The sequence below is a fragment of the Thermobia domestica genome, chromosome 12 (assembly GCF_964235325.1).
Source record: "Thermobia domestica chromosome 12, izTheDome1.hap1.1, whole genome shotgun sequence".
Classification (NCBI taxonomy): Eukaryota; Metazoa; Arthropoda; class Insecta; order Zygentoma; family Lepismatidae; genus Thermobia; species Thermobia domestica.
This window is the reverse complement of record NC_137465.1, coordinates 216,533,637-216,553,984: the sequence shown is the minus strand read 5'-3', so window position 1 is coordinate 216,553,984 and position 20,348 is coordinate 216,533,637. Positions and strand designations below refer to the sequence as shown.

Genomic DNA, 20,348 nt, shown 5'->3' with positions numbered 1-20,348 from the left:
AATAAACCGTTCTCATCGTTTCTTTCATTTTTTGGAAATCCCCCTGGAACGTACTTTCTGGGATGGTGCGCAGGTTTCTTATCGCATTGTCCTGAATCTTCTCTATGGTTTGGAAACGACGTACTTTCAAAGTGATTTTTAGTTTGGGAAACAGGAGAAAGTCTACTGACACTAGTCTGGAGAATATGGTGGATGGAGCAAAGTGAGTCTGAAGTTTCACCAGATAACTGTGTATAAGGAAAGAAGCGTGAGTAAGAGTCATGGTGAATCATCCAAGTCTAGTGTTTCCATAATTCAGGCACCTTCCTGCGCACAATATCCCTCAACCGCGCTAAAATGTCATGGTTCGTATAACCGCTTCTTTACCATCTGACCATGTGATACAAATGGATAATGACTTTTCAGTCAAGAAAACATAACTAACATCATTTTGATCTCTGACTGACTCACACTTGCTGTTTTTGAACAAGGAGACCCTGAATGAATTGGAAAGTAATTGAAATGCCTCTCTAAATGTTTTGCCAAGTTTGTATCAAAATTTCACAGATACACACATTGCTCCTCAAGCTTTTTCATTGTGACTTTATCATTAATCCAACGAACAGCTTGTGCACATCCTAATTCAGCGGCTGTAGCTTGGTGACAATTGGTCATAGGGAAGGAAGGCAAGTGGCAGTTTGCACTAGGAGCGCTCAGTAGTCGCAGCACGGTCCCTCTACCAGTAGGCGCGCTATTTCAAACATTCGATTTCTTTTTGAACAAATCTCGTATGCCGAGTCTCATCCTCCTAACTTCAGGGATTTATGAGATATTCTATTTTTGCCCTCCCTCCCTTCCCAAATGAACCACTGTTTCAACTCTTAGGATATGCATTTGCAAAAGTCCTTCCTTTTTTTTTTCATTTCGTGATTAAATTAATCGCCTGTCTAAAATTCACGTTTCTACCTATAATAATATGAGCTGGGCGAAGATATGTCACTCACTTGTAGGGTAGACCGGGGACAATTATAACGCCGGTCAATTGTAACATTGGCCATTACTTGTAGGAGTTCGTTTCGAAATATCATTGGAGTCACTCATGCAAGGTGAATGTGGGAAGGAAAAAAGACCATCGTTAGTACAGTGTGGAAGACTGGACAAGGAGAAACGTGATTTTGATAGAGGTAAGTAAACTTTTAACTGACTTGTTTTTATTTTCTCTTGATAGATATGCGTTTACTGTAAACAAATGCCCTGTGCATGTGTAATCTTATGTTCCTTCCTTGACAACGTGGATATTGAGTTTGATGCTTTGACTCAAGGTAATTATAAAAAATCGTGGTATTTATCACTGACTGCTGAAAGGGTACAAATGTAACATGGCGATCGGGGACGATTGTAACATGTTACAATCGTCCCAGACAAAGTTTACTGCGCCATTATGAAAATAAACTAAATATGACCGAAGATAATATAATTGATGTAATTAATAAAACAATGTACGTATTAAGTATGCTTTTCCGGTGTCACATGTACGTAGGGGGGACCTGACCCCCTAAAAAATCCTTGGCGGACTTAGGTATAATATATCATTATGGGTACTATAGGGAAAGAAAAGACTTTCACCCCATATTTCATTATGGGGCATCCCCTAACTTCTTTATACACCCACACAAACGTTTGTGGCTGGCTGCGGATCAATGTTTTTCGATGTTGTATCAGAATAGGCTAATGTTTCAATATGTTCCTTCCTTGTGATGTCTTTTAAATAGCCTATAATTTTTTAAAGACTCACTTATCAAATAGGCTCCCTTTCTGATTCATCAGAAATAACAATGCAACTTTTAACTTGTTCTACTTAATCTCTCTTGCACAGTAACGCATTCTCTGTTCGCGTTGTTGTATGAGGGATGTGTATAAAAGTTACAAATGCAGTGTGGGTGTCTATTAGTTCAATATCATTAGGACTTGAAACAGTGGCATAACAATAGGGTAGGCAGGGATGGCCTAGGGGCCCAGTGCGCTTGGGCATATTAGGGGAGTATAGGGGGCGCCACTACGGATTTTGCCTAGGGATGCCAAACGCTATTGTTACGTCATTGACTTGAATTTTTATATTACGTCATATTTTAATATTGACTGGCTTGTCCATGTTTAAGTTAGGCCGAAGAAAAGTTATTTCGAGCCAGGGCCGTGCCGTAGGGGGTGAGCGGGGCGACGGTAACGGGCGCCGAAGTAAGGCCCTGTTTCGAGCTAATGTGGCACAGTACCAGTAACAAGTCTATCAGATTCTCATCATTCATGAATCTTGTTGACGCATGGAAATTGTATATTTTTAAATAGGTCTACTTTTAAATTTGAGGATGTAGTCTACACTCTTAGTTTGTTGTCCCCATCCGCTGTTAAACCTATCAGTACTATTATTATTAGTATCAGTATTATTTAACCACATACACATATTTTTTGCCATGAAATATATATATTGTATTTTTCATTAAAAGCATCATGTTACAATTGTCCCTAAGCTCTGTTACAATTGACCCGGGCACGGGGACATTTGTAACAAGACAGATGCTGTCATAAAATGCTTCGTAACTTTCTATATTAAATATTGTCATGTATAAAAAAAAATTGAATGGAGCAACAAAACTTCACTTAAGATACTGCATAATTTTCAGACTTATTGGACCATAAACATGTGATTAAAAAAATAAAATTTGTTACAATTGCCCCAGGTCTTCCCTACTCGTTTATATAATATCTTAGTATACATTAATTATATTAGAGTAACTTTTACCAATAGCGTACGCAGAATTCCACCAAGGGGGGCTAAAACATTCAATCTCACATATTTTCGGAAAACATGTGAGTTTAGTAAATGTTTCATGGCTCAGATCTTTGTGATAAATCTAAGCCATTCTATCTACAGCATAGAAAACAGAGCTAAGATTGCCGCCACGTATGAAGTTTGGAGATCAGTGGTACTAGTGTAGAGATGGAATGGCCTGCACTCTGTCCCAATCTAACCCTATGCGACTTCTTCTTTTGGAGTTGGGCTAAGGAACAAGTGTACAAGTTAAAACCAAGGCATATTCATAGTCTTAAACAAATTATCCGTGAAGTGTTTGCAAATGTTCTTAAGAAAAGCCGTGGATTCTGTTCCTAAAATATTCTGGAAGTGTGTGGAAAATGCGGGTGCATACGTTGAAATGTAACTTAATAACCAAATGGTACACCCTAATAATGTATTCAATGGAAATAAAAGTATGATAGGTTGTTTAGTTTTTGAAATGTTCATTATTACAAATAGGTACTAACTTTACAACCACACTGTACTAAATACTTACCTCTATTAGCCAAGCTGTGATAGGAAACTTCGTTTCGAGAGTTGAGAGGTCCAATGGCCCAAATAACAGGTTGAGTTGTATTCGTGAGCACTGTGCGATCCAGTTCGTCTTGAGCACGGAGAGGTCGTTGGAAGGTCACAATCGAATAATCATTTACCAAAGCTGCATTTAGTAATCTTACACTGTTTGTGTTCGTCTGTCAACAAACAAAATATTATAAAATTATTATTACGCCATAAAACATCTCAAGAGAAAGTGATTATGCAATAAACGTTGACTGTTATCATCAGTGGCGTATTTAAGGGGGGTTTCCAGGCTTAAACCCCCACCCGAAATTTTATTTACTATATTAAAGTAAATCAAATATCTTGCCGAGTTTTCACATTTACAGGACTAAAGTTAGCAAAGCCCCCCCCGAAAACAAAACCGTAAATACGCCACTGGTTATCATTAAAAATGTGCGTATCTACTTTTGTTTGTTATTTTTGGGAGAAGGAATGTTCCTTGTTTTGTTGTCAAGTTAAAAAGAGAAAAGTATGTTCTTAGTTTATAAGGGATAAATACTTCTTATCTCCTTTTTATTGTCGTGACCGTGGGTTTTCTCGGGGTTCTCCCTTTCCTCTGACATTCTCATTTCACCAATTCTTCCTCTCCCTTAGCATAAAGAGCATAATCATGGGACGTTAAACTAAAAGATTTAATTTCTTTTCTTTTTATTGTCAACTTATAAACTACAGATGTTTCTCTATTCTTTTTATTGTCAACTTATAAACTACAGATGTTTCTCTATTCTTTTTATTGTCAACTTATAAACTACAGATGTTTCTCTATTCTTTTTATTGTCAACTTATAAACTACAGATGTTTCTCTATTCTTTTTATTGTCAACTTATAAACTACAGATGTTTCTCTATTCTTTTTATTGTCAACTTATAAACTACAGATGTTTCTCTATTCTTTTTATTGTCAACTTATAAACTACAGATGTTTCTCTATTCTTTTTGTTGTCACTTTATACAAGAAAAATAAATCAATCTGATCCCGTTTCCTGTCAGTCTATAAAGAACAAATGTATCTTATCTTCATTTGTTATTTATTTACGAAGGACAATCGTCGCTTGAGAATCAGAGGAACGTAACTCCATTTTCGTAGGATTACAGGCGAGAGGACAAAACTACTAATTTCCTAGAAAGATGTGTTTTTAATAACATGGTAATTGAGCTACATTACAAAAGATGATCGACAAGGAGAACAGATGGCGTTACGTTCCATTTATACCAAGTGGGGCTTTCAAAATTATGTCCAAACATGAAGGAAACGAAAACAGCATTTTTGGAGTTACGTTCCTCTGGTTCTCAAGCGACGAAATGTCTTTTTAATTGTCAGTTTATGAAGGACACAAAACCCCATTATCTTTTTTTTTGGCCAGTTTTATAAGCATCAATATAATTATCTCCTTTTATTTGTAAGTTTATAGATAACAAATATTTCTTTATTTGTTGTCAATTTTTATAAGACAAATGTCCTTTTTATCCTTTTTATTGTAAGTTTGTAAAGAACAAAATAAGTATCCCTTATCTTCTTTTTAGTTATCAGTTTTGAAAGTACAATTTTCATTTTTGTCTCTTTATAAAGAATTAATGACCACTGCCTTCTTTTGTTGTCAATTTATGAAGAAGAAGTGTCCTTTTAATTGTCAGTTTATCAAGGACGAAAATGTCCCTTATCTTCTTTTCGTTATCAATTTTAAAAGGACAATTTAATCTTATCTTCTTTTTGTCTGTTTATAATGAATTATTGCCTATCCCCTTCTTTTGCTTTTAATTTATGAAGGGCAAATGTCCTTTTAATTGTCAGTTTATTAAGACCAACAAATGCCCCTTATCTTCTTTTTGTTACCAGGTTTAAATTGTGAAATGTATATTATCTTCTTTTATTTGTTAGTTTATAAAGAACAAATAATTTTTATTTGCTTAAGTTATCAATTTACAAAATCTCTTTTCTCTTTCTCATTACAATTTTGAAAAGGACACATACGTACCAAATATGAAACTTACTTTTCGATGAGTATACCAAAACGAAATTAAATATTAATAACATGGTTAACATATCATAAACTCGATTTTCCGAAATTACAGAAGTAAAAGGAATACTTAATGAATGTTTCTTTCTCGAACAACGTTTTTAAAGATATGATTGAACTAATGGGGAGCTATCAAATAGATGATTAGAGTTTGACGTCACTTTTGATCATAGAGGCTACATGTGAAGGAATATGAAATAGAGTGGTTAAGAGGTTTGGACGTACATATTATTTCAGCTGAAATATTTACATGTCTGTGTTGTGAATGATAGCTTTATGACGTCATACTAATAGGATCAAATTAAATTTTTTAGCCTGGAAATAACATTTTTTTTAAATAATAAAAAAATTAGTTTACTTCATAAGAAATTCCTATGTTCTAAGACGTTGTGCTCTCGAAAATGTGATTTTTTGTTTTCAGAATTATTTTTAGCAAAAACAAAATACTGCGATTTTTGTAATAAATGGTTCGTAAAATTGTATTAAACGGAATCTGCTTTCAATGGATATAAATAATTTTGGAAAATTAACTTCCTTTAACTCGACACAGAAGCAGTCAGACCCAGATCTTGGAACTCTGCCACCTAGCACTTCGACACAATAAAAGTCTCATCTATCAATCCAAAACCACTGCATCACCATCAGCAACCTTCGACAGGAGTTTCAGGGTAAGAAAACTCAAAGTAATAAAACCAACAATCGTCCGCCCAATAAGAAATATGTAATCTATTACACTAAACGAATAAAAGACATGGAAATTAAATTTATCACTGCTACAGACAAGAAACGTTTTTGTCAGATTTTCAAAACCCAAAGATTTCACATACGACAGGTAATCGCATATTAATGGTAGCAAATCCTGCAAGCAATACATACTAACAGCCACTTTTACCTCCGTCTTACGAATGTGGACCTGATCTACATTTTGGTGGAATTTAAAGAACCTCTAACTTAACAATACAACGACTTCCACAATGCCATTAGAACTAAATCAGACAAAGGACCACTCCAATTGATTCTACATTTTTTTCTTCCAACCCAGAACAAGTTAGCTCTCTTATCAAAAATGGCGTCATCATCGATAACGTCCACCATCGTGTGAAGGCATCCAGAAACTATGGCAGGCATATACTTTTTTTTTTTTTTTTTTTTAATATTTTATGTACGGCCACAATCAAGTAACCTGTACAGAAACACAGTACTACTTCAGATGTGGACTACACAGAACTTCACAACACATCTTAAAATAAAAGAAATTATTCTTTGCCACACGAAAAACCAGCGCGATTAGTGCCATACTAAAGAGTTCGACTAACATAAGTCTCCTGCAGTAGTCAGTAGTTTAGTATGACGCTAATCATACGTCGAAACGACTCTGCATAAGGCGGCAGAAGTCAAGCACGATTAGTAAAAATGGAATCCTTATCAGAAGCAAACAATATAATCAGATCAACCAGTACAAAATTTCTCTTTATCAGCATCCAAGGCTTAAGGAAGAAAATACATGAGCTCACAACATGTTTCATCATAAACCACTATATAGATATCCAAATTATTAACGAAACTCACTTTACAAAATCCTTGAAATTTAATATGCCAGGATACAATATAGTCAGGAATGACCTACTAACAGCTAATGGTGATATAGCTGTAATCATCTAACACGGCATCAAGTTTTCAGAATTATCTATACCAAATGTTCCATGTAATGAAATTAATTTACCACGTCTCTGCTAATCAGCAACCAACTGGAAACCATAATCCACATTAACTACCCTTTGTAATAATCTTTGTTCCAATATAGAAGACTTATTTATTCTATTCTCATATCTTGCTACAATTCCTAACTTAGCATTGGCTGCAGATATAAATTCTCAACATATGGGAATCCTCTAACTAAGGTTGTGGCATACACCTTAAATAGCATTTTAATTTAAACTATAGTTGAAGGTTATGCCAGAATATGTAAACACCCAAGTGAAATCAACATAAAACCCGATAAACTTTATTGTACAGTAGGCTTATTCAAGTTCCGGCTTACTACTTCAACCTACCATGATCTACTATGTGATTACCTGACCATACTATTTGAGTTACATAAACCCAAAATACCTCTCGAAGACATATTTGGTAAAAATATTTAAGAAGGTAGAATGGAATAATTATGTGCAGTTCATACACAATTGGTCTTCTCTCTCCTAGCACAACAAGTTCCTCAGTCAATCAAACCATTAGCCAACTACATTACTAACACCAGCCAAGAAACAGATATTAGGTACATACGTGTAGCCATAATTATATATTGAACCGAAAGGCTTCCCGAAACATTCTAAACTTCACACGAAGAAGAGATATCTACAACAAAGATACAATAAATATCGTTCTCCTATTACCAAATTAGATCTAATTCAACTAAATCACAAAATTTCAGAACTCATCCAAGAATTCAAAGAAGAAACATTCTATAACTGTTGTCGCTAACGTAACGAATTTCAAGCAAATGACATTAAGATATCTTGGGAAGCTGTAAGAAATCGCTATAAAACAATAGATGGAACATCTACCAGCCGATCAATTCAAACTACACACTTAGCAAATGTCTTCTGCACCAAATTCAAAGATCTTCCGTTAACTACCAGAGAACATTATGAAATTGATCAATTAGCTCACAATAAAATCATAATGAAAATCTCATAACATCAGATCTCTCAGTTCAACAACTAAAAGAAATTTTTGATATACTTGAATCAATCCAACCTACAGAAGCGGAAGAAGCCATTAAAGGCTAGAAAACTTCTGGCCTTTTGTCTGACCGAATCATGTCTCTGCGTTTAAAAGCAGCTCCACCGATTGCACGACAAATTAGCTGAGGCCTACACGGTCAGCTTCGACACTGGATACGTGCCGCTATCCTGGAAAACATCTATCACCATTCTCCTCACCAAAATTGGAAAATCTGCGAGAAATTCAAGCAATCTATGTCCAACAGCACTCACCAGTATCTTTAACAAAATCATGGAGAAAATTATGGTTCACCGGCTCTACAGTTATCGCAGTCACATTAACCTGCTTGTCTCACAACGAGATGGCTTCAGACCACAGCACTCCACCATAGACTAACTGGTTCGCATTCATCACATACAAAAGGAATTTGGTAAAGTTCTAAATACAAAAGCAGCCCTCATGGCCTTATCTGGTACATTATACTCTGCCTGACATAACGACTTACAGTCTACTAACTACCATTATTCGTTTGCTGTACACTTTTCTCACTAATCGCGCTATCAGAATACGCCTTGATAATCAGTTATCCAACGCGATAAATATTGTCAGTGGAGTGCCTCAAGGTTCCGCCATTGCTCCGCAAATTTGCCTGTTATATGTTAGCGACATACCAATCATTGTCATTTCGCAATGAAATTTGGTTTATTTGCAGACGACATGGCCTACTGGACGTCGGCCAAAGCAACAAACACCATACTTAATCGGTTCAGGAAACATACTTCAACTGTACGTAAAATCGAAATTTTAAGTCAATCCTGACAAAACATACTTCATCATATTCATTTTACTCAGAAAGAAAAGACATTTAATATCTGACATCCACAAGAAAATCAAAATTCATAACAATTAAAGATAAGGTCACCGCCAAATACCTAGGTGTAATCTTAGACAAATGATTAACCCTTAACAAATACATACAGAACGTCATTTTCTCCCTCAACCACAGTCTGCTGCCACTGCCCTAGATTATTAAGGAAAAATCCTATATATACATTAAAATGCTAACTGCCCATCTTCCTAATGAGCACAATCTATATACCGTCAACAACATTGCTGACACAGCTCGAACTGAAAATGGCTACGCAAAACATTCAAGAACTACATGGACCACTTCGATCTTCTATACAACCAAGATATGCTAAGACCCATCAAGGATTTAGTCAGCAATCTTAACAGAAGGTACATCACCAAGCTCCAAAACAAAGTATTCTTCAATGGTAACTTCGAAGAAGATGATTGGCACCTTTCTTCATAACAAAAATCACCGTTCTTGTCTTAATGACCACGTAATAATAACTTAAAAAAAAAAAAACTATCAGCCCTTCGCTAGAACTACTGTCCATTTATAATTAATGGAGTTTCATCTTCACTTACATCTAGATCCTACCCTTCTCGCATCACATGCTGGACATACATTCATTCCGACTAGTTCAGATTTCTATTACAATATCACCATATTCCCCTTTTCACTTACCATGGACAAAATAGCTTCTAGCTAGACTTCCTTTTGCTCTTGATTAGGATGATAAACTTGTAATCCTTAGCTTACTTTAAGCGTGTATTGATCTATGAATAATACATCAATGTTTACGGAAATTACCTGTAACCAACATCACATAATTGAATAAAATATTTCATTTTTATATTTTTTCTATAGAATGGCAAAAATGTGATCCACCGATTAGTTCGCCCTCTTGCGGAAATGAAGTGAGACGGCAGTTGAGGGATGGGTTTATTTCCGAAACGAGGGATGTTAATTTGTGAGTATTGCGACATGACGTTTTTCTGCCAACTTACTCCAGATAAATAATACTTTGTGTCTGTAATGAGCCGTTTCCGCATCACGTGCTCACATTTTTTCATGTATGACAATATAACCTAAAAATTTCTGAGCCATGAAATGTACAACCAGGAAGTTAGGGCTAGTTTTGGGGTTGAAGTTAAGATGGCAAGTAATACTCTGTTGTTACACAAAAGGTTATCAAGAATGGACTTTGGAACTCTTTCAACACTAGCAATTACAGTTTATTTCAATTTGTGATTCTAAAGTTCATTCAACGAACCTTCTGATCCTGATGTAAACACTGTAGAATGATATTACTCCGCCAGTAATCGGATGATTGGCTATCGGGCAGCGCTTCTTTCGAGAAGCACGTGCTTGTACCCTGTCGGTGTTTTACATATTCCTTGCACGCAGCTATACTTTAAACCGTGATTCGCGCGTAAGGTGGGTCAAAGCCACTTTCTGCGCATGCGTATTCTCTTTTATTGCATTAATTCAATTTAGTTCTTAGACATCGTGTTGTTTCTGTTACATAACTGTAAGGAAATTGCATTTCTGATAATGAGGCTTACAAGCAACAAAAACATTGAAAATCAGCTTATTTGACAATGGATTATTTTCTTCTGCCGCATGGATGTTCCAAGGCTCTTTAACCAATAAAGTGAAACAATTACCACGTGTATCTGTTTACATGAGGTACTGAACGTTCCTTGAATAAACACTAAGTCCATCTTTTCTCTTTCCTTTGCAAACTAGCCACGACAAACAATTAATTTTTTGTTTTCAAGACAACCTGAAGTATGTTCTTGAGATCAGTTTAACAAATTATTGCTAAACTCATTAAGAGTCCCTATCACTGCGAAATTAAAATACCGCTAAATTTACAGTAATTATGTGATATCTTCAAATAGATAAAAGATAATCGAAAAGTGGATCAAGACCTTCCTAAACGATGTTATTTTGCATGAGGTACCGTTATCACGAGTCACCTAGTAGTTTTCCGTTTGCAGTTATTTAGAAACGCGAAAATAAATGCCAATTTTCTAAATGGCTGGAAATCGAAAGCAGATAAATGAGTCATGATAACGGTATCTCACGCAAAATAATATTGTCTAGGGAGATCTTGTTTCACTTTTCGATTATCTTTTATCTATTTGAAGATATCATATAATTATTGTAAAATTAGTGGTATTTTAATTTCGCAGTGATGAGGCCTCTTTTAGAAAGTTGAGATGGTTCATCGCGCCGAAAAATACCTTAACAGCCTCAAAGTCTGAGTTTAAAGCTTCCAGTTAAACTGATTCCATGACACACTCAATGCAAAGAATATATCTGAAACAAGCACTTATGCAGGAATTTATTTCGAGAGGGACTCAAAGTTTTGGGGGCGGTCCGAATTCAAAATGAGGATAAAATATATTAAAATTTGTAAAATCAGACCCAAAATTAGACTGAATTTACAGAAAAGTCAGTATTTCTGGAGGAAGGGTTCGGATCAGTCGTTTTTTCAGAAAAATGTTCCGGGGAGCACACTTATATTCCGGGGGGGGGGCACTGCTGGTTCTATTCTATTTATTATTATATTATAGACGTATTATTTTGGTCTTCTCCGAGGGGGCACTCTCGGAGCTCCGGGGGGGGGGTAGTGCATTCCCCCCCAAAAAAAACATGTCTGGAAGAAACACTGGTCCGGATCTCCAAGATCCACCCTCTGTGTACGTCTCTGATTTGAAAAATCTGTACCTACGGAGTAACTTTGCAATTGTGCTTACACCAATTTTCAAAATGGATTATTCTGTGCTTCGTTTCACGTTTTGCAGTGTTAGATCTCTTTACCCGTGCCAATCAATTATAACTCAGTATTAACCCAATTTTGAGCTGACTATTTCTTGCTTCGGAAAATGCCCCTCGGCTTAGAATAGGTATCGTTAACACATCCGGTAAAGTTGGCCGACACCCTTTAACTACGCAGTAGGAAAAAGTTCAACCTGAAGCCATCATAAATAAGTTTTCGCCATCGTGTAGACTTAGTGTTGCCAGGGCCGACACCCTTTAACTACACAGTAGGAAAAAGTTCAACCTGAAGCCATCATAAATAAGTTTACGCCATCGTGTAGACTTAGTGTTGCCAGGGCCGACACCCTTTAACTACGCAGTAGGAAAAAGTTCAACCTGAAGCCATCATAAATAAGTTTACGCCATCGTGTAGACTTAGTGTTGCCAGGGCCGACACCCTTTAACTACGCAGTAGGAAAAAGTTCAACCTGAAGCCATCATAAATAAGTTTTCGCCATCGTGTAGACTTAGTGTTGCCAGATCAGTGGATCAACATATCTCTTAACCCTAAGCTCTACTTTTATTTACAGTATCATAGTTCATCAACATATGTTAAAGAAATTATGATTGAATAAGCGTTACCCTTAGCCTCTCGTCTGGGCAGGATCCTCTTGTGCCAGCGCATTGTGATTTGCTGTCGAGGAAGTAGTCTTCTGCGTATCCTTTTCCGCTTTGTTTGTCAACCCAAGCAACCACAACGTCTCCGCCAATCATTTTGCTCTTCGTCTCATCGCCTGACAAACCAAAGGCCATATACTCTCCATCCTCTGTTGAGAAAGAATAAAAATATTGTTACAGTATTGAAGGTAAGTACAATTATTTTAAAAGATTATACAGTATAATACACTTGTGCATCAAGAATATGGACTCAATTTCAGAGTTTTGTATTCCTCCAATCACAAATCGACCGCAGTTGGCATGTACATCACTTGGTACACCATAGAGCTTCTAAAGACCTATGCTAGATATTTCTCTGAATGCAGCAGCAATAACCGAACGCAACAATTGCCGCTAAATTTTCATTGAATTGAAATTTAAACGGTTTTGTATAGGCTAAAAAAGAAAGGTGTAAATTTAGTGACTCTGCTGCAGAAAGATTTATCTATTATGAAACTTGTCAGGACTAACATCATAATTATGGCGCAGCATGAATTTAGACGGTGTTTGGGATTAATCCCCTGAGAGCTAAGAACTTATCGTCAGCACAAACATCTCTTGGACGTCACATCGTCAGAGCAAATAATTTTTAGTAGGTCCCTAAAAGGAAGGTGTGCCTCGAATGAAATAATCCTGGATACGAAACGAACCTGGTCTGGGGACAATCAGGTGGCGGACGTTGCCATTAGAGACGACCAAACCCATTGCCTCCCCTCTAGAGTCGTCACTGATTGGGCATGTAAGAAAACTTAGGTAATACGTACTGTGGCTCACCGAGTAGATGCTATAGAAATAAGTGAGAAACGAGCCCGAGGCCGGCCAAAGAAGAAGTGGGGAGAATGTGTGAAGAACCATCTGGTGCAGTGTGGTGTCACAGCGGATCTGACATAAGATAGAAAAAGCGATCCGAAAAGTCGACCCCTGATAACTGGGGAAAAAGGTTTGGAAGAAGAATTTAAAAAATTGTGAACTTCTTTTCGAAGCAAAGTGTATTGTACAAATAGACTCGAACGGAGTTATGTTACTCGGAGGATAGAAGTAAATTTCTGGTAATAAAGCCTGTGACAAACGTCTTGGCATTTCAGCTAAACGAATAAAACGCAAGCTCTGGCGCGGCGTTGCCAAGTGGTAAAGGGTGTGGCTATGGCTAAGCAGACAAACTACAGCGCGATCAGGTGGCTCGGGATAGACATGGATGTATACAAAATAAATGTGGCAATACTGCTGGCCTCTCATTTGCTAGCACCATTTAAATGGAACTTGGAGCGCCGCCTTCAAATGCCAAGATGTTTGTCACGCCGTTTAGTTCGTGCGAAGTAGTGTATTGTATATACGAAAAATTAAAAACAAAGAAGAATCTGGATTTGAAGGAGTAAGAATGGATAATTTTTCAGAGGTGCTTATAAATAAACAAATAATAGAAGTGATTCCCTGGTGCTACATTCCACACAAAAGATCTATGGTGGAAAAGATACCATGAAATGGGGTGAAGTCGGTCAGGTGGGGTGAATTTGATCAATGACATTTCTTATGTTTGTACGTGCTGCCACCTACTGGTTACTTGAAGGAATCGTAGTTCTAATCTCCCTGGAAAAGATTGAGAGAGAATAACACTGCAAAGTGTTTCTGATCTTTTAAAGTTTACATTTGAAAGTTGCTAGGACGAAAGTGAAGTCTTGCTGAGTGATACATATCTGTGTAAATAGGAATACAAACTGTTACACATAATATTGTTAGCATGGGCGGCGATTAGGGGGGGCAAAGGGGGGCAGTTGCCCCCCCACTTTTTTGAAGTGACACATTAATGTGTATGTAGTTTCATTTGGAAATGTAAAATTATTGTACCGGTATGTATTACGGGTTCATAGAAAAAAATACCATATAATATTTGCTGTTGGTGAGTATGTATTGGTTGTCTTCCCGTGGAATTAAGAAAACTACAAGAATTGCGTTGTGATTGCCACGGAAAATGGCCCAAAAATTAATCTATTGGAGTGCAACAATTCCAGCGTACTTTGATTTCTTCTTACAAAGTTATTCGGCTCGATATATTAGTCAGCCGCTGTGAAACTAATTGAGAGAACATTTCACAAAAGAAAAAAAGTCTTTCATAAAGTTAGTCTTTAATTGCACAAAAATTGACAGTTTCTAAAATGTCTTTCCTTCTTTCTAATATTAAGGAATATTGATTAAAAAGAGAGTAATAAGAAACAACTTGTACCTTTTCCACTGTTTTGCAGTGTAATATACGAGTGAAGTGATGCGTTTAGGGGTGTACGAGTGTACAAGTATATACAATTAAATTTAGTGAACTCAACATAATTCTAGGTTTTAGGATTATTTTGTATAACTGGAGTGTGGAGTGATTCTAAGTATTGTTGAGTTTTGATGTATTCCAAGAAAGTAAAAACTGCGTCTAATGCAACGAACATATTTCGGAAGGGCTTTGGTCGGTTGGTAGAGCGTTCATCTCTGGTGCGTCAGGTCCTTGGTTCGATCCCCGCTCAAGCCAAGTTAACTTTATGGTGGAAAATTACCGTGTGCGTGGGTTTTCTCGGGGTTCTCCCGTTTCCTCCCACTTTCTTCCCTCCACCATTTCATTCACTTCTCATCATCACCCTCTTCATTAGCCTAGCCGGCATAACAGTGGAACGTAAAACTGAAAGATTTTAATTTAATTTTAACATGTTTTGGGAAGCTGCAAAAGTATTTCTTTAAATTTTGTACATGTGCTGTAATATTTACTGTCTTTCTAAGAGTAATAACGTACATTTAGAAGCATGTGTGGAATTAAAAATAAAAGTTGTTAATTTATCTTGAGTTTCAATATAACTTTTTTTTCAAAACAAGCCTCATTATTTATTACTATGATTAATATTATCCTTTCTATTTATTTGTTTTGCAAATTTGTAATTAAATAGCTATCGGTAATCTGATCACACAATTTTCCAGACAGAATTTTAAGATGTTCATAAGCAAGGAATCAAATCTCTTCTTACACCTTCGTTGTTTAAAAGTACCAAGGGTTATAGTACCTACTTGTGTTGCTCTTGTCAATTTACTTAATAAAATATAAAATACGATGTACGGTATTTTAACTGAAAAAGAAAGTATCCTATTAGTTATACAACCTTTCGTCAAACAAATTGTTAGAAACAACCAGTAAAACTAACACTGATGTACAAACATTCAGATCATGTCTTGCCCCCCCCCCACTTTTAACGTCCAACCGCCGCCACTGATTGTTAGAGATTAGAAGCATTTCATTGGTATAATCTGATAAGCTGGCGTATTAATTATTTTTCTCCATCTTTACGTTAGCCATAAGATATGTTGTACTTGAATAATGCCGTAATTATTTGACTTTTTTTTTTTTTTTTTAATTTTGGAAAGTGAAGTCGATCATATCGCGTATTTACGGGAAGAAACCTGCTCGTTTAGGAAGTAGCAATTGTGAGATTTAATACAAGAATGTTGGAGGATGTAAGAAAAGGTAAACTCAACATTAGGAAAGTATTTGACTGTTATGGTGAACCTACACAATATTGAATGAGCAGATAAAAAAAATAAATATCCGAAATCTTATGGAGGGGATTTTTCTTTTAAATCTTTATTGAATACTGATGACGACAAATGTTTAGTGCAAGGACTGATGACTAACCCAGAATGGGGTTCTTACATTTTCCCAAAAGTTGAGTTTTCAAATGTCGAACAGACCTTAGAAAGGAATATACAATATAGCTTAGAAAGAATATACATTTTTCTCTTTTTATTTTTAACACTAAATGTATTATTTTAGGACTTTGTTAATAAATGTTTCTTAAGAATAAAATACCTTTATCTTATAAAAATCCTTAATATATTGATCAGTGGCGGATGTAGACCGGGCCGGGGTGCCTAGCCCCTAAGTTTTTAAGTGACAAAAATAGTCTAAGCTATTATTTATATATTTTTGAAAGTTTATAGTAAACCCATGACATACCGGTACCTATCATATGAAGTAAAATGAAATCTTTAAGTTTTACGTCCCACGATTATGCCGTCTAGGCTAGAGATGGTGATGATGAGAAATGAATAAAATGATGGAATGAAGAAAGTGGGAGGAAATAGGTGAACCCCGAGAGAACCCACGAACATTATGTTTGTTCACCAAAAGCTCACTTGGCGCGAGCTGGGATCGAACCAAGGACCTCATGCACCAAAGGTGAACGCACTACTACTTTTTTTTTTTAAAAAAAAGTTAACTATTACACCCAACGCGGGGTGTCTCAGTAACTTACTTGAACTACTTATTACCAATATTACTTGCTTTACTCGTTTAATTGATTTTTCCAATTACCTAGAACGACAGGTACACGAACACAGAAACATCGAGGACAGTTAAAATCACAGTTAAAATCACACCGGGAACCGAACCCGGGACCCCGTACACCAAAGGCGCACGTTCTAGCCACTAGACCAGCGGGGAGGGCAATCACTGAGCAAGGGCGCCCATCAAGGGGGGGCAAGGTGGGGCGCCTGCCCCCCAGAGGAAATTGTACTTCAGCATATCGAAAACTTGAAACTATATTTGAAACGTCGCTTATACATGCCCCACCTTGGAAACCACAAAATGGGTGCCCTTGTCACTGAGCCACCGTGGCCGCCTAGACTTATCATAGTCTGGGTTCTGGCTGCCCCCAGTTTTCACCTTCTAGATCCGCCAGTGATATTACATCGATACCAGAAAGTCGCTTATAAGGTTGGTGATCGACTTTATCCAGTAGGTGGGGTGAAGTCGATCACAATTAAAGTAATATTAAAAAAAAAAACAAATTCAAAATAAAAACTAAAATGTTTGTGTGTTCGAAAGGTACGTTATGAAGCTATTTACTATTTTTTTAAATGTAATTTATTTACTAGTAAAATCTAGGTATCTTTTATATAAATAAAAATGAACGTGACTATGTTTGTAACTTAATAACTCCTAAACCACCCGACCGATCTCAATCAAATTTTCCACACAAATGAGGTTCGGACGTGGCATTGTTTTTATCATTTCACTTTGTTGGTGCAACTTAAGGGAGAAGAGAGGGAATATATCTATCTATCTATCTATCAACGTTAGTGTCGAATCTATAGTTTTTGGGGTCGCTGAGATGAACAGTGACGCTTCCGATACCGTTTAAATCCAAATTCAGCCCCGCAACTTGGCAGAGGGAAAAGGAGGAGATACAAATGATCGAAAATGACTGATAGAAAGTGCTTCAGTAATAATAATAATAAAAAAAAGTGACTGACTAAAGGAACATATTACTAAATTTTGTTATTTTAACCCAGCGAAGCGGGTAATTGATGCTAGTGTATGAAAAATTTACTTGTATAATTTTGATCGATTTTCCCTACGTTACAACAACACATGTTCTGCTTGCTGTTGCTTAAACAACGCATTCAAACTCAAAACCCATTACTTCTGGCTTTGCAGACGGGACAAAGAGGTGGAAAAAGACTGTTGTGTTACAAATAATATTTAATTTTCGCTGAAATAATCTGAGGAGATCTTCAGAAATTCCTTATTTCCTGATAATAATTCCCTCAACTCAGAAAGATTAATGAGGTTGCGTTGAGTAGGTCGTGACATGATTCTTTCGAAACTGGCCATCTACCGCATGTTTTGTATCTAACAAGAGTTTTCACCAAAGAAAAACCCACATACAGTAAGTACATATTATACATACCAATGCCAACCAGCTATTCGTCGTGGATTGTAGGCCCACTTCTTGAAATCATGCTCTTATCCAAAGAGATTAAGTTCCGTTAATGGCGACCGACGATACACCATCACAACAATTCATCATTTTTTCCCTCTCTTTTATATTTTTTTTGTGTGTGTATGACGTGATAAGCACTTCTCTTATTTATGTATTATGCCACAGATTCTTTTTTTTACATAAATTAATGAAGAAGAAGAAGAAGTGTCTTCTTCAAGCATATGGCCTTCCGTCAACATTCACGCACTCAGCACACTTAACTGCTTTGCTTGTTTCTTTTCTTCAGATTTTAAATTAATTTATTGTCAATAGAAAAGAAGGACATCGGTTTGGATTTCCCTTCACCACACGCGACGACAGGATGCATCAAAAGTTGTGCTACAAAACATGTTGATAAACTAATATTAAAAAAAAAAAAACGTATGCCTTTGTGTTCTTACTATCAGATGCAGGCCTGTAGCCAGCCCAAAAATTTGGGGGGGGGGGTAGAAGTTAGGGGGCCGATCCAATCATATTATTCTTCATCATCATATTATAGTTCATTTGCAAGTCTACCGTGAAACTTTTAGGGGGGCAGCCAAAGTTTAGGGGGGCCGGGTTCCCTAGAATCCCATGGATACGGGCCTGATCAGATGTTCCATTTTTTGAATTGTACGAGGTGTATTGAAAAAGTATCGAACCTTTGATTGGGAAAAATACATTTATTGATTTGGAAATCCGAAACACTAATCTCCAAAGCAGTCTCCTTAGTAATGCACACACTTCTCCCAGCGCTCCCGCTATTGGTGGAAACACTTCTGGAACGCAGTTTTTAAAATGATAAGCAACCGTATCGTCGCATTCCACAAGATGTCTTGTCTTGACTCTAATCGGGTCCCTTTTAGTGGCCTTTTTAGCTTGGAAATTAACAACAAAGTCACACGGAGCCATATCGGGTGAGTAGGGAGCCGGACGACACACAGGAGTGTTGTGTTTGGCGATGAAAGCCTGAATCAAATTTTGCGGACAATCTCATCATGCTCAAATTCTCGTTCACAATTGAATGTACCAATCCGATTAAATGGTTTCCGCTTGGGTATAGACAAACTTTTGGCAAAATTTAATGCAATATCACTGCTCAAGTTTTTCTGTCATTTTTACAAAAAAAAAAAAAAAAAAAAAAAAAGATCCGACGACCGCTCACTAAAGCGTCTTTACTCGTTGTTCGACTGCCAGCTACTGATGCTTTCTGCGAGTGGGGAAAAAAAATTACGACTGCGCATGTGTGTCTATCTGAAAATTAAAGAAATTCCATTTTCTCTCTTTAGGAGCAGAATTTTGGGAAGCTCTAAAACACGTAGTTCCTTGTATTTAAATAACAGTATGTGGATCAGTTTCAACTCCTTAATGTTAAGGAATCCTTAGATACTCTAGTTTTAGCCCGACCCCCCAAAAAACTTTTTACTTCCATTAAGATAGGTCTACGGATTAAGACATAATCCCTTTATTATTTCTTACTTCCGTGACAGAAGGAGTGTTCTGTCAGGAATTTCGTGCTTTTACCCATAGTACGAGGCACATCCAGAAAGTAAGTTTACCACGCGTCCCATAAGGAAACCGTATGTTGCGCAAAGCGACTGCGTGCACGTGAGAGAGTAAGGTCCTAACATGGTGCATGCGCCAGCAGAATTTCCCTAATTCCTTCAGTAGCGTCGTGGCATTGATTGAAGATTGGCGTTCCTGATCCAGCTCCCGCCGCGTGTGAAGTGTGAGCAGTGATAAAGTTTTTGAATGCACAGGGCATAGCACCAATCGAAATCAATCGTCAGCTGTGCCAGGTCCATGGGCCTAACCGGATGAGCAAGCAGTTCCTGCAGATTTTTCGCTCCTTATTGCACACCACTGTCACGGAGTGCCTGTTGATCAAGAAGTTTTGTCTTGAAGCAACTGACCCTGGAGCACAAAGCAAGGCGCACAGGGTCAGCATTGACATTTTTGCAACGATACAGCTGACGATGGATATCAATCGGTGCTATGCCCTGTACATTCAAAAACTTTATCACTGTTCGCACTTCACACGCGGCGCGAGCTGGAATAGGAACGCCAATCTTCAATCACTGCCACGACGCTACTGAGAGAATTAGGGAAGTT

General features: G+C 37.0%; 1 protein-coding gene across 1 annotated transcript in view; it reads right to left on the bottom strand.

The window, feature by feature from the left end:
* LOC145667034 (uncharacterized) overlaps nucleotides 1-20,348 on the bottom strand; it is a 238,964-nt gene that overhangs the window by 18,729 nt on the left and 199,887 nt on the right. Inside the window, exons 8-9 of the mRNA XM_081734727.1 lie at nucleotides 12,394-12,578; nucleotides 3,327-3,522 (exon numbers count right to left, since the gene is read on the bottom strand). Of these exons, the coding sequence (XP_081590853.1) occupies nucleotides 3,327-3,522; nucleotides 12,394-12,578 (381 nt within the window). The remainder of the gene's footprint in view (nucleotides 1-3,326; nucleotides 3,523-12,393; nucleotides 12,579-20,348) is intronic.